This window comes from Lycium ferocissimum, chromosome 4 (assembly GCF_029784015.1).
Source record: "Lycium ferocissimum isolate CSIRO_LF1 chromosome 4, AGI_CSIRO_Lferr_CH_V1, whole genome shotgun sequence".
NCBI lineage: Eukaryota > Viridiplantae > Streptophyta > Magnoliopsida > Solanales > Solanaceae > Lycium > Lycium ferocissimum.
Window position 1 is genome coordinate 52,107,905 of NC_081345.1, and position 16,512 is coordinate 52,124,416.

At 38.1% G+C, this 16,512-nt stretch overlaps 1 protein-coding gene across 1 annotated transcript; it reads left to right on the top strand.

Annotated features, from left to right (window-relative positions):
• Nucleotides 1-8,982: 8,982 nt before the first annotated feature.
• Nucleotides 8,983-9,576, top strand: LOC132054171 (uncharacterized). Its single transcript, XM_059446224.1, has one exon. It carries the CDS (start codon nucleotides 8,983-8,985, stop codon nucleotides 9,574-9,576), a length of 594 nt encoding a protein of 197 aa, XP_059302207.1.
• Nucleotides 9,577-16,512: the final 6,936 nt, after the last annotated feature.

The following is a 16,512-nucleotide window of genomic DNA, read 5'->3' on the forward strand; positions in this document are numbered from 1 at the left end:
TTGCGGGGAAACCATTTTTTCCTTTTTTCAAAATAGAAGGTTCTCGATCTATTTCAACGAATTTCCCACATGCACCAAATCGAATCCCCCCCCACCCCCCACCCCCAAAATCAAATAAAACAAAAGGGATCTTATCCTAATCGTACTAAAATGGCAAAATAAATCCTAAATTCATACGAAATAGTACACCCAAGGGAGAAAAAATACTCAACCGTCACAGACTCAAATTCAAAAAGAGAGTAATGACAAAATAACACAGCACATTGTACTACTAGGAATCCCTAATTTTTCGCAAATTGTACAAGTAATAACAAGAATGAAAATTAGATTGAACAACCAGATGCCAACACACACAAAATAGCAAAACAGACTAACCAACAAACAAAATAAAGTCGTTAAAAATCCCATCCAGGCATACACGTACCCCAATAATCATCTAACCATCGAGCAAATCACCACACACCCCCTTTTTTGGGTGGTGTGGTGGCACAAGATGGTTAAATCCTTAAAGGCTTGCCCATATCATCCCACACCACAAAAGGGGTGGGGAAATGCCCGTTGGAGGCTAAAAAATGTTGGCAACACGGCGGATGGGCGGTGGCTGGTGGTGGAAACCCTAGCGCCGCCATCAGATCCTCTCAAACGAGGGAAATAAAATTAGGGTAGAAGGGGGTAAAAGTGACGCATGAAAATGATGTGGGGGGGGGGGGGTGAATATATTAATTACCCCCCTCCCTTTAATAAAATATAACACAACCTTTTAAAAAAATAAAACACATAGTTTAGGTTAATTAACTTAAATCACTTGCATAAAAATGACATTTTGATGAAATCAAATTATAATACATCGTTTTAAAATACGAGCTTCGAAACGAGCCCAATATTGATACACTTCCGAGTAATATTTAAAAATGCAAAAAATACGGCCAAAATGAGTCGTAATTCATACATCATTTTAATTTAAAAATTTTCCAAGTTAGACGGAGCGGGATATGTATCCTTCTTTTAAACTCGAGTTTGTGATAGTGAATAGCTCGTAAAATTAAACGTCAATTTTTTGCAATTTTCTCGGGGATTTTAAATTTTAAAATTTAAAGGTGCATCCTTGCTCCGTTTTTTAATCAAAAATTTTGAAAATTAAAATACGCGTCTTAGGTGGTGGAAATTAGGTGTCAACAGGCTCGAGCTATTACTTTATGTACTGAAATATGAGGTGTAGTTGTCTTCATATTATGGCGATTCGGGATGGATAAGAGGTTGATTGTTGTTGATGGTGGCTCGTTACCCTATTATGGTGATTTGAATTGTCACTTAAATTGTTGTGTTGTGATACGTGTTGCACTCAATTCTCTTTTATTGTGAAACATATCATCGGAGAAAGGAAGGATAATGAGTTTAGACTTGGATTGTGATATATACTTATGATAGTACTCAGATGAAATCTTGGTTATGATTTACTGTTGATAATGATATTGTGCATGGCATACATTCTCATTCATACGCATATTAATATTGGATTATGACTTGGTGTTGATGATGACACATGAGAAAAAGGAGCACCTTGGTGATACAAGGCTTAGTTGGGAGGTGTACGTGCTATGTTGGGAAGTAAAGAGGCACATAGACCTTTATGTTGGTTGAGATGGTTGGTATGATTCATTTGGCTAGTGCATGCACTTCATCATATTTTGCATTGCACATTCATTTGGCTAGTGCATTGCATGCACTTCATCATATTTTGCATTGCACATCATCACACTTTATTCTGCATTATGTTATGCTCATTTAGTTCTGATTTTGCTATGGTTTGTTGAATGGCTTTTGGGATGTAAATATGACCATTGATTGAGTTAAATCGTGGATTAGTGATTCTACCTAGGGACGACACTTGGACTTGTTATTATCAGGTGAGATTATTAAAACTTGACATACTTCTGGTTTAGAAGCTTCATCTTAGGCTGTGACTCTATTATGGGATGTTCGGTGACTTGGATTTGAGTATTAAGTGCCTATCTATTTATCTTGTTGATTTTATGCTTATATACGTGAACTAATCTTAGTTGGCCTATGATGCTTACCGGTACATAGTGTTTGTACTGATACTACCTTGCTGCACCCTTTTTGAGTGCAGGTTGTGTTCCAGAGATTTCATCCAGACTACATCTCTAGCTTGAAGCTAGTTTGCTCGATCAAATCCGAGGGTGAGCTTCTACCCATGCCATGGCACCTGAAGATCTCTCTTTCCAGATGTCTACTTTCATTCTAGACATTATTTGTTATTATATGTGACCTATATTTCATTCTTTAGACATTGTTGGTTAGAGTCCTTGTACGATGACTTTCAGATTTTGACGGTGTAATAGTTAAGACTTCGGCACTTATATTAATTATTATTTATGACTTGGTCAGACTATTTATTCATTTACTTATTTATTAATTGTTAGAGTATAAATGATTAAAGAAGTTGGAATTGGCTAGTGATTAATGGGTTAACTGGTAAGCGTTTGCCTACTAGTGATAATAAGGTAGGTGCCCGTACAATCGGTAATTTGAGTCGTGACAGTACGGCTCTAATTGAAATAGCCATTTCATGGTCTAAGTTCAATTAAGGCCATAACTGCAAATTTGTGACTTATTGCATAACTAGCCACACCTTTATTTGGGTTGATTGCCTAATTAATCAATTATGACTAAAGAGTTGATTAACTAATTTTAAATTACGGTAATTTACTTAAGTTGTGCTGCGTGTATATACAATATATACCCAAATATACATAAGTATACATGTATATCGTGTGTATCGCGTGTATATAGGTATATTGGCCCCTTTTCCTTTTTAAAGTTGAGCCAAGTCCAGCTCAATAAGGCTAGACCCGACTCAACCCTTCTCAGATACAACAACAACACAAACAGACCCTAAAGGTCTCACTTGTTTCAAACGCTAAACAGGAGGGGCAATCCCTAGCCGCCACCCCTCGCTTTTCTCTCTCTTCGATGTCATATGATGGAAATGGCAAAATTGCGGGCCTTCAACGCATGGTGTTGACTCGGCATGGCTGAGAATGGAAAGAGCATTTATTTCTTTGCCATTTCTCAACCAAATCCGCCATATTCCAACCCAAACAAGGTATTAACCTTTTTTTTTCTTACCTTTCTTCTTTATAACGGCCTCAAACACTGAAAATCTTTAATTGCTTTTATTTGCATGTGATTTGAATATCAAGTTCTCATTGGTTCATGAGTAACTAGATGGATTGACTCAATTCTGGATCGATTCTGGCCCTTGATATGTTTGTGCAAGTAAATCGTGACCTTTGAATGTTGGAAAAAAGGCTTATTCTCAAAGTTTTATAAAAGTCCCACATTGAGTTGGGTTACAGTTTCTCAGATTTTTGGGGTTCTATATAAAGAACCCCAAATTCACACTTTGAAGAAAAGATGGGAACACCGAATATCTTTTGCATATTCACAAAAAAACTCAAAATACTTAAGTTTTTGGCAATTTTGCTTTGAACTTTAACTGTTCGAGTTAGGTTAAAATTTTTAAATATTTTCTTTATTCTTGTGTGGTTTGGCTTGAGCATTCAGGTTTGAGGAAGCAAAAATCTTCCAAGTTCAAGTCTCGACAAGCGGCTGCACTTAAAAAAGGTAAATCACCTTCCTTTAAGTTATTTTTAGTAATTGTTTGAGAGTTTCAAACTATTTATGTGATTTGTTGCTTAGTTGTATTTTATTTTTTTGTTATTTTAGTGGTATTAAGCATGCTTAGTCCTGTTTTAGTTTAGTTCTGTGATTGTTTTAGCTTTATATGCAAGTTTAGATTAACCTTGGGCTTTAAGTTTACATTTGTTTGCTTGTATGTCATTGGATTAGTCATATGTTAGTTTAGATTATGTGACCTTTTAGTTTAGATTGGGTGACTTGTTAATCATGTTTGTGTGCATTAGCCATCTATGATTAGTCAGCCTGAACAAGTTTATTTAGGTTTTGTTTTGATTTAGCCACGTATAGTTTGGGTCTACAACTTCTTAGGCATGTTATATAGGATCAAATTTGTTTAGTTTTGTTCTAGGTTAGCCTATAGCCTACCTAATCAGACCTTCACATGCTTAGTTTTTTGCTAACATGGTAATTTAAGTCCATTGTTGTTCTATATGCTTGGTTCTGGATCATGTTAGTAAGTTTATGGTTTCATGTTTCAAGTATTGTGACCTGGGCTCGGATTTGGTGTGCTTTAATTGCTATGAGTCTGCTCTAGGTTAGCATGACCCTTGAAAGTTCATTGGAACTTGCTTTTCATCAATTTTAATTGGTTTCAGGCACTTATGATTTGTTTAAATGTAGTTAGTATGATTTAACCTGTTATTAGTATAGTCCATGAGTCTTGCTTGATAGTGGAGCTGCTTGGGAGTGTTATGTTAGTTCTGTTAGTTGGATCATGGTTGTATATTGACTCATAATTTGTGAAAGCATGTTAGTTTGGACCTCAATGATGTAGATGATTTTGCTTAGTCTAGTCCAGTTTGCACAGGTCACTCTAAATTTGTGTTTTGTGGTTAAGTTTGTATGATGAATTACCTACAAATCTGTGGCACATTTGATTAAAACCCTCTGCCTAATATTAGTTTGTTCATCTAAGATCTAATGTGATACATCATCTTTGCACTAAATTAAATGTCTTTGTTTTGTTAAGTGGTTCCCTTTATGTAGTATCACTTCCAGGTTTGAATATGTTCTAAGTCTATAAATACTTCCCTTAACTCTGATTAACATTGTCCTGTTAGTGACATAACTGGTTCTGTGTTTGGAAAGGGCAGTAATGAATTTAAAGACCTTCACATAGAGATTGTACCTTTGAAACTTGTTTGTTTGACCCTTAGGATAGTTAATGTGACATGATCCAAGTTTGTGAGTGTGTGTCCTTGATTAAAATGATGCTATGTTGTACTTGTAAAAACTTGCCTACTTATCCAGTTAATCACTTATAGAAGCATGTCTACTCTGCTTGTTTGTGATCATATAAGGCTGTCATTGAGAATAAACCATCTAATATGCATACCCATGAGTTAGAAGGGCTTAAATATCCTGTCTCACAGTCCTGCCTATCTACATTCAGTTAATTTTGTCAAATACTTATGCCCTCATGACTAAATGCTTGTGTAATACTTCTTTGTCAACCTGTTAGTATCTATCTAAGCATGATTATCGCCCAACTTGAGTAAATTAAGGTCCGGTGTGGCACATGTTTAATATAGATGTTGAAAATGTTAAAGCAACTTCATAAGAGTCCATGTCTGTTATATGTTAAACCCCTCTTTGAAGTTTTAAAATGACATGAAGTGCCTTAATGTTTTGAGTAGCGGACTGATGGTTTATTTGGCTTTTGATCCTTGCCTACACATATAGCATGTTGTACTTTCTCCCCTTCCTCTTTTGGTGTTGTTTCCATGCTTTGTTAATGTAGTCTTGGAATGACAAATATGAGTAAATGTGCTTCCCCCTAAATCTGAATGTTGATTTCTATTTGATTATATAAGAAGTATGTCTAAATATATTGGGTATATCTTTGTTCTGTAGACCATTGGTATATGAACACTTGTATATCCAGTATAAGTATGGTATATCCTCTATGTGGACTTAGAATTGGTATTTCTTTGCTATAGAAATGGTGATTTGGGCTTATTTCTTTATTTCCATGACTTTTGGGCTTTCTCTATATTTACCAAGAACTTGTTCTCATCTCTCATCATCCCTGTTTTAAAATTGGGCTTATGGGCTCAAACTTCCTTCTTGCATTTTTACAATATAGGCTGGGCTTTTCTTTTCTGTGCATGATAGACTGTTGGTAATTTTATCATATGTGCTTTGTGTGGTACACTTGATATACTTGCATGGTTTAGGTTATATTAGGTAATGATTAACTATTAGACATCTTCTAATTCAATACCTCTCTATGTTGTATGTGAAAATGCCGAGGTCACTCGAGGCATTTCCTCCTACTTGAACACTTGTTAGGCCTGAGGCCCAACTCCAATTCATTTGATCAAGTCCGATGAAAAATAAGCGAAGCTAATATCGCATTTGAAGGCCCACCTACGGGTGAAAATAGGCAACTGGTGGGCTTAGGTAGGCCCACTAGCCTAAACTCTTCTCCTTTTATTTATTTCGTATGATGTAAATGTATTTGTGAAGACATTTGTATAATATTGGAACCCTTATGTATGCTTAGAATTTAGGAAAAAGTAGTATTATTAGGATGTCGCCTAAAATGCTTTCAAAAACACGACTAATAGTGGACTTGCATGAAATCGGCTCAACCTGATTGTTGTTTAAAAAACATAAAATTGGTTTAATGTTATGAAGGAGACCGAATGATTTCAAAAAATGACTATGTACTAGACTTTTTGGGCCTTCTGCCCCTCCCCCACCTTATGGAATTTCTCTTGAAAAAAAAAATGACAATGTTAAGTTAATTTTTGGGCCTCCAGCCCGTTATGGATTTGTAAAACCGCTTAATGGACTACGGAAATTTATTTGGACCGAGAAAAAGAAAGAATGATTTTTTTGAGGCAATTTCGTGTTGCAAAAATAACCATTGAACATTTCTTAATGTGGACTGAATTCTGGGAAACTTTTAAGATGAAAGACTTTTTTTGTGATTTTGGACTTAACAATTTTCAGGAAAAAGAGTTGAATTGTTGGGCTAAAGCCGGAAAACTTTATGAGCTGAGAATAAAAGGAAACTCATTTGGACCAGCTTGAGGCTAAGATGGAATCTGGACTGGAATATAAGTTGACCTATTGGGCTTCAAAAATGGATAAAAAACGGGCTTAAAATAAGCTTTCTTTCATTATATATATATATATATATATATATATATATATATATATATATATATATATATATATAACAAAACTCATAAGTACTAAACCCATTTTATTAGGACTAGAATAGTAGTGACTACTCGGGAGAAATCTCGAGTGTGTCCTAGTCCGGCAATAAAGTGAGTTGAATACTTACGCGGATTTTTAAAACCCAAAATCCCTTTTTTAAGGGGACTTTTTGTCGAAACTTTTCTTGAATTTATGATATAAATGAAATGGCATTTTGTGGAAACTTAAACATGTTTTTTAGCAAATTTAATCACACATTGAAGCTCGTAGGTCAACCGTACTCTATGGGTCTTTAATACTAAGGGACGTAGAACCTTCCCTAGGGGATCACCAGAATCCTTACCTCAAACTTTGGTTTAAAAGGATTTTTCTCTTGTTTGACAAACCCTTTTTTACTTGGTTTTCCTAATTTTCATTACAAAATTAGGTGGCGACTCTAAAAATACTAAAATCCAATTAGTGCACTAATAACCTCCTACTAGCTTTTATGTGCCTGCGTAAAAGTGAACAGTAACAGATGGCGACTCTGCTGGGGATTTTCTCGGTTCTAACCATAAGGGTTTTAATATAATGTGATTTTAACTATATTATTTGCTAATGTGTTTAAAATTCTGCAATTTTGAAGTGTCATGCATTCATATCATAAACTCCGCCACTCTTGGCAAAAAATATGATTTCAAAGGAAACACGCGGGATCGCGGTCTAGCCTTCACTAAAAACCCAAAACACCTTTTCTTTGGAATGAGTTGAACGTTATGTTAGTGTGCGGTCACCCAACGGCCGACAACGGTTCACCCCGAATAGTCCGCTCGGGTCCAAGGTCAATTCGAAAAGCCCACTCTTGCATATGCCTAGGTTAGAGTTAAGCCAAATCCAAATATAAAGTAGATCGGGTGGTTTGAATATTTTAGATGTATCCAAACCCAATAGGAAGACTACCCCATGTCAAGTACGGTCTATGACCCAAAAAACACCGCATCTCATATTATGTGCTATTTGGAAACATGTTTTGTGCCTATGAATGGAACCATTGCCAAGTGGGGGGGGGGGGGGGGGGGAATTGATCTTGACTTCTGTTTTGTAGATGTTGGTCAACTTGAATTTTGACTTGGTTTTAACTACACCAGATTTGCTGCGGATTTGGTGGGGCCAAATGTCCCCGGATGAGAAAAAGGGGATTTCATGTCATTTAGGAAATCTGACATCCATTATGACTATGACGGGTTGCAAGAAACTAATAGAAGTAATTATCGGGTTTTGGGACAAAGATAGGATATTTTTCTGATTTGGGGATGACAGCGAGATGACGCCCACCTTATAGGAATTCAAGGATTTGTTGACTAGCGCAGGCTCAGGATTGAAAAGAAGAAAGAAACTCGACCAAAATGCCTTAATCCCAGAAAAACCCACCTACTCCCAAATTTGCAAAATGTTTTCCTTAAACTATACCAATTGGGCCCATGGTCTAATCATACCCTTTAGAGAGTTATACAAAAGGTTTGGAAGCCCAAGTGGATTTGTGGAACATCCTGGGGAGTTCAAGACTTATGTCGAATGGATGGCCACCGACCTTTAGCTTTCACCATTTCCTTTCCGGGAACCATGATTTTTCCCAAAGATTGGTCATTAGCCATAGACACCCGAGTCATTTCAGTCGCCCACACCATCTTTTACGACGTAACCTAACAAGAAGAAACTAAATACTTTGACCTAACCCTAATCATCCTAGCTGACTTGTATCGAGCCTTAAGCCTCTGCCAACACCATTACATAGCCCAAAAGGCAAATCTTTGTTGAGTGAATTCAACATTGTATACATAGCCCAAAAGGCCGTTAAAGGACAAGCCTCGGCTGACCTACTTGCTGAAAGCCCAATGGATGAAGAGCTTGAACCCCTCCGCACTTATTTCCCAGATATGAAGGGTATTGGCCATAGAAGAGGAACCAGTAGAACCATAGGCAGGCTGGAGATTGTTCTTCAATGGAGCAATCAACTACAAGGGTTCCGAAATAGGAGCAGTTTTAATATCAAAAAATGGGCAACATTACCCAAAGGCTGCAAAGCTCAAGTTCTGTTGTACTAATAATATGGTTGAATACGAGGCCTGCATTCTAGGTCTTTGGATGGCACTGGATATAGACATCAATGAATTGCTAGTCATTGGAGACTCTGACCTACTAATTCATGAAGTACAAGGCGAATGGGCCACCAAAAATGAAAGGATCTTGCCATACGTGAACTTGGCACAAAGACTGTGGAAGAAATTTAGAAAGATTGAGTTCCATCATACTCCAAGAGCTCAGAACGAGTTTGCTGACGTGCTGGCCACAATAGCGTCAATGATCCAACATCCTGAAAGCAATCACATCGACCCACTGAGGATAAGCTTGAAAGTAGAGCATGCTCATTGTTGCCACATAGAAGTAGAGCCGGATGAGCCGTGGTACAGTGACATAAAAATATACTTGGAGAAGTGGGAATATCCCGAAGGAGTCACGAGTGGAAAAAAGAAGACCATCAGAAGAAAGGCAAATGGTTTCTTCCTAAACAAAGAAGTGTTGTACAAACAGACACCGAATTTGAGTTTGCTTCGATATGTAGATGCCGGCGAAGCCACCACTTCTAGAAGAAATACATGCTGGGACATATGGACCCCGCATGAATGGATTTGTACTGGCTAAGAAGATTCTCCGAGCTGGATATTATTGGATAACTTGGAAAATGATTGCTGCAAATATGTACAAAGGTGCTATCAATGCCAAATCCACGGTGATCAAATCAAGGTTCCACCGAGTGAGCTTAATGTTATGAGCTCACCATGGTCTTTCGTCGCCTGGGGCATGGACGTCATTGGACCTATCGAACCCACAGCCTCAAATGGGAATCGATTGATTATAGTAGCTATCGACTACTTCACTAAATGGGTGGAAGCAATATCACACAAGTCAGTGACAAAGAAACTGGTAGCCGATTTCATGCAAAACAATATTATATGTCAATTCGGCATACTTGAGTCCATCATAACCGACAATGGGGCCAATCTGAATAGCCATCTGATGAAAGATATCTGTGAGCAATTCAAGATCACTCACCGAAACTCGACAACCTGCCGGCCACAAATGAACGGAGTAGTAGAAGCAGCCAACAAGAATATCAAGAGGATATAGAGGAAAATGACAAACAATTACAAAGGTTGGCACGAGCAGTTTCCTTATGCTTTAGTAGGATACCGTACTACGACCAAAACTTCAACAGGAGCAACTCCAGATTTGCTGGTCTATGTACTGAAGCGGTTATACCTACCGAGGTCGAGATACCTTCCTTAAGGATCATCCAAGAAGCAGAATTGGACAACACTAAATGGGTCCGAGCTCGATATGAGCAATTGGCTTTAATTGATGAGAAAAGGATGGTTACCGTATGCCATGGTCAACTATACCAACAAAGGATGGCAAGAGCCTTCAACAAACGAGTCAGGACTCAACTTTTCCAAATTGGACAGATAGTGCTTAAAAGAATTTTCCCGCATCAAGATGAATACAACGGGAAATTTGCTCCCAATTGGCAAGGTCCTTATGTGGTCCGCAAAGTATTCTCCGGAGGAGCGGTAGTACTGACTAGCAGAAATGGAAGGACAAGAGTGGCCAAAGCCAATCAATTCACATGCAATCAAGTGCTACTATACATGAAAACAAGTTGTTCAGTCTGTAATAGTACTTTTGCTTGTAATCGTTATTTTATTTATTTGTATTAGCTATTTCCTTTTGCTTGTAATCGTTTCATAGTAGATAGGAAAAACAAAACAACTCTTGTAACATGAACTACGCAATGACCTGACTTCCCCACAGTGGGATACGTAGGCAGTCTATTTGGGACTCGATCGCATTATGAGTAAAATCTAAAAACTCATTTACTTTTATTTCGAACTACGTTCGACCTGATTCCTGCTGCGACAGGACACATAGGCACTCTTTGAGCTTGGTCACACCAAAAGAAAAACCTAAGAAACCCCTAGGAAGCCTCAGAGATAGGACTTCACAATGGACGCAAGGATCGCCACGCGCCCAACTAGGGAAGAATTTTTGAGAAAATCTCAAAAATTCATGCCATCAATCCACCACAAAGAGTCCGCCAACCCAGAAAAGCCATCTCCCTCATTCCAAGGCACATGTCATGACAATTAACCTTACATTTTTACAAAATAAGGGTGCATTTATTTCCCTATATTAAAACGTACGTGTGTTTAACCTTTGCAAAAATGATTTTTCTGCATAATAAAAAATAAAATCCATATTTATCTGTCGGAGCCGAAGGGGTTTCGAGTCCAGAAAAGCCAAAGATGCTACAGCGTCGGCAACACGAATCAACTTTGAATAGGAAAAAACTAACCTATTTTTGATGCAGGTCTCTAGGACGCCGGGAGGACAACTCTTTTTCCTAAATTTATTTCATGTGCAGGAAATGGCTAGCTAAAAGAAAGACAGGGCCACTGCAGAAATTTGGTTTGAAGATGAATATTTAGCCATAAGGGCTATAAGGTTTTGAATGCCACGAAGGGCAAAAATCTATCCACGAGGACTATAAGGGTTTGAATGCCACAAAGGAAAAATATCTAGCCATGAGGGCTACAAGTGTTACACCTCGAAAATTTTTATGTCGTTGTACGGTAAATAGACTAATGCAGGGTAATATGTATATGATGTCCCTACAAGTAAGAAGGGATACTTAATGATTCTAATCAAGATTCCAAAGACATTTGAGGCAAGAGAAGAAAGTTCGTTGAGGAAAGCGAAGTATAAGTCGAGTTTTGGAAAGGTTTTGCAAAGTATCGAGCTAATGTTGATTTAATAATGTCTTGAGGAAGAGTTATAATACTCCTTAGATTGTTAATGAACTGTTAAACAAGTGTTAAGAGGTCCTATAAGGATTGGAGATCAAACGAAATGACGAGAGCAAGTTCGGGAAGAAGGTGGGTTATACGATCATTTATACGATCCGTATAACTTTATACAGTCCATATAATAGTCCATATAACTGTTACAGTAAAGGGCCATCACTGATGGAGTTATACGGTCACTTATACGGACCGTATAATATTATACGGACAGTATAAGGGTCCGTATAATCCCATCGGGCTGAGTTAATTCATAACCATGATTGTGACACAACATCATATTCGTTCACATATAATGCTTTTACAACTTCTTTAATATCATCCGTAACAAGATTACATTCATGATATATTAAGAACTATGATTCAAGTTAAGTTACTATTTAAGAATACCACTATTTCCCATATTTAAACTTCACACTCCACTTTCTTCTATAATCCAAGTCTTTCAACCACTCAATACTCTTAATGAGATGAAATAAACAAAAAACTCACCTTTGATTATGTAGGAACGGGCTTTGGATGAAAGTACTTCATTTAGAGAAAACCCCAACTTCAATTCCAAAGGAATTTCTAGCTTCCATTAACCCTAATGAACACCCATACACTTGATCTCCTTTGATTATTGGAATTTAATCTTTGATCTCCCTTGAATTTGTGTTAATAAAGTGTTGGAATATTCTAGAGTTCTTAAGAGGAGTGGAGAAGCTGGGAAAATGAAAAATTAGAACTTGGAACTTATATTTATACTTGGAAATTAACTCAACCTGATGGGATTATACAGACCCTTATACGGTCCGTATAATATTGTACGGTCCGTATAAGTGACCGTATAACTCCATCAGTGATGGCCTTTCACTGTAACAGTTATACGGACCATTATACAGTTACTGCCCAGGCTTAGCAGTAGAGTGCGGGTCCGGGTGATAGAGCAGCTAGTGCCAGAGCCCGTGATTTTATGAGTTTGAACCCGCCAGAATTTTTCGGGTCAAAGCCAGACGAAGACCCGCAGGGTTTTATAGATGAGATAGTACCATATTATAGGGGAAACTCTGGCGAAATTTCTGCAGAATTCTCGAGAACTTAACATTCGAGGACGAATGTTTTTAAGGAGGGAGAGTGTTACACATCAAAAAATTTCATGTCGTTGTGCGGTAAATAGACTAACGTAGGTTAAGATGTATATGATGTCCCTACAAATAAGAAGGGATATTTAGTGATTCTAGCTTGATCTTTTCTACCGCTTGCTGAATCAATTCTGGACCTATCGATTGTGTCTCCCCGACTTCAAACCATCCAATTGGTGACCTGCATTTCCTTCCATACAAAGCTTCATACGGAGCCATCTGGACACTGGAATGATAACTATTATTATAGGCAAATTCTATAAGCATCAAATGTTCATCCCAATTACCTCTGAAGTCTAATATACATGCCCGCAACATATTTTCCAAGGTCTGAATAGTGTGCTCAGCTTGCCCATCAGTCTGTGGATGAAATGATGTGCTGAGTCTCACTTGAGTTCCCAAACCTTTTTGAAAAGACTTCCATAATTTAGCAGTAAATTATGCTCCTTTATCTGTGATAATAGATACTAGGACACCATGAAGTTGCACTATCTCCTTAAGATATAACTTTGCATAATCTTCTGCTGAATATATGGTTCTGACTGAAAGAAAATGAGCTGACTTTGTAAGTCTATCCACGATTACCCATATGGAATCGTACCTACGCCGAGAATGAGGCAACCCTACGATAAAATCCACATTGATCACTTTTTATTTCCAGGTTGGAATCTCCATAGCTTGCAATAATCCTCCTGGCTTTTGATGCTCAATTTTTACCTGTTGGCAATTTGGACACTGAGCTACAAATTCTGCTATATCTTTCTTCATTCCATCCCACCAATACATTGACTTGAGGTCATGGTACATCTTTGTTGCTCCTGGATGAACAGAATAACGGGAGTAATGAGCTTCTTCCAGAATCTGGTGGCGTAATCCCGCAACATTCGGAACACATAGCCTGCCTCGATACCTGAGAATCCCATCTGCCGAAATCTCAAATGGTGACTTCTCTTTCTGAGGAAGTGTATCTCTATAGTGACTCAACTGGGGATCTTCATATTGGCGCCTTTTCACTTCCATATCTAGGAATGAAACAGATGGATTATGAACAACAACTCCTGCATTGCCCGAGTCTATTAAGCGGACTCCTAGGCTAGCTAACTGGTGGAGCTCACGAACTAATTCTTTCTTTCCCGGTTGGATAACACATAAACTACCTATGAATTTATGGCTAAGAGCGTCGACTACCACATTCGCCTTTCCCGGATGATATAAGATACTCACATCATAGTCTTTCACTAACTCCAACCATCGCCTCTGTCGAAAATTCAACTCCTTCTGCTTGAAAATATCTTTGGAGACTCTTATTTATGGTTATGGATGACTTGAGAGGGAATTTTGAGAATTGAATAATGTCTATCTTAATGAAGTTTATTGATTATGATATTATGGATGTTGTTACTGATGTTTGGGAGTTGTTATATTATATGGAGAAAGTTGTAGAAACAAAGGAAGTGTTGCTCAATTTTCGTTAGCCCTTAGTCGCCTTAGCTTAGCTTCAAGCATGTTTCTAATGATCTAATGTAGTACGAATTATTGTGAATGTAGAGTTGTGATCTTGGAAGGAAAGTGCTTAGTCATTAAGAAGTCATAAAGATATGTAAGGCTAGTCCCTTTCTTTCAAAGGCATGACTCTTATATTGTGATTTCTTTTCTATATTCCCATGATCTTCTTACATCCCAAAAGCTGAAAATTAAAGATCCTTAAGAGTCCCTTATGAGATAGAGATGAGATAAGTTATATGACAATGATGATGATAGTGATGCTTTCATGAGTTTAATAATCTTATTTTCTTTATGATCTTCTTGATGTTACTTCTTGTTGTTGTCTCACCTCATGTTATTAGTTCTCCCAAGGTGAGGCATAGCGATGATGATTATTTCATAATTTGATCGGAGGTTCCCGACCTTACGTCACTCCGATAGAGTTACAGCTTCTACTTGAGCTCTCATGTATGCTTCATGTTATGTATATGTATGATTACACCGCGCCTATATGGCCGGGCAGTCACCAATACGACAGGCGTAGTGGCCAGCTATGATGATGATTACACCATGTCCATATGGCATGAGCAGACACCACTAGTGGGCGGCTTGAGATGTTTACCCCGGACGTGGGCTAATGATGATCACACCGTACCTATATGGTCGGGCAGTTTACATATATATATGTATACATGATATGATGTCTTATCTTGTTAGCATGCATTATTCCTCCTTGAGAGGCAATCCGTTACAGGCTATCTCTTCACTTTATGTTCTCTCATTCTTTATTATGTTTGATATGCATGCCTTACATACTCAGTACATTGTTCGTGCTGACATCCTTTTCTTTATGGACGTTGTTTTCATGCCCATAGGTAGATAGGGAAACGGTGCAGACACTAAGGAGCTTTTCAGCATATTTGCAAGAGCACTCCACTACTCCGAAGTCGCCATTTCTTGGTATATTTTTTGTGTACATATTGGGGCATGGCGGGATCCTGTCCCATCCTTATGATTCCGGTATTCCAGTTAGAGGCTCGTAGATACTTATGTGTGGGTTGTAGGTGTTATGTGACTTCTTCATTGCATATTATGTACAACATTTTTGTAGCCTCGTTGGCTTATGCACATATACATATTTTGGGAGATATTGAAGATCGTTTTATGATAAGTCTTGTGTGAGAATGATGTATGCCCAGGTTCAGTATGATAGACAACATGATGAGTGGTGCTCGATAGTCAGCTCTGGGTACCCGTGATGGCCCACTAGCTGGGTCGTGACATATTTGCGGATATTTAGACTTCATATCTTCTTTCGTTTCCCAAGTCATTTCCTCTCGGTTATTGTTTCTCCACGCGACCTTAACTGAGGCTACCTCTTTGTTTTCGAGTCTCCGCACCTGTCTATCTAGTATGGCAATGGGTACCTCTTCATAAGCCAACTTTTCTATAACTTGGACATCACCTACCGGCATGATCCTGGAAGGATCTCCAGCACACTTACGGAGCATCGACACATGGAAAATCGGATGAACTGACTCAAGTTCTAAAGGTATAGTTCGGTTTCAATTTCCGGGAAAACCAATGCTTCAATGGAAGGGTAACACAGCATCCCCAAGAGGTAGGTTTATTTCCTACCTTAAGGCAAGGAAGATGATCGCTAAAGGCTATATTTATCATCTAGTCCGAGTTCATGACATTGAAGCACAGCCGCCGACTTTTCAATCCGTCCAGGTAGTAAATGAGTTTCCGAATGTATTTTCAGAAGAACTTCTAGGTCTTCCACCGGAACGGGAAATTTATTTTACCATTGATGTCTTTGCCGGAAACTGAGCTTATATCTATACCTCCTTACAGAATGGCTCCTGCAGATTGAAAGAGCTAAAGGCACAACTGAAAGATTTGCTCGAGAAGGGATTTATTAGGCCAGTTCATCACTATGGGGAGCATCCGTCTTGTTTATAAGAAAGAAAGATGGCTCCATATGAATGTGCATTGACTATAGACAATTGAACAAGGTGACAATCAAGAATAAATATCCACTTCCGAGAATCGATGATTTGTTTGATCAATTACAAGGTGCCAAGTGGTTTTCAAAGATTGATCTGAGATCG

Excerpts from the sequence above, each read along its gene's own strand:
- LOC132054171 (XM_059446224.1), top strand. The coding sequence starts at position 8,983 with ATGGTTGAATACGAGGCCTGCATTCTAGGTCTTTGGATGGCACTGGAT.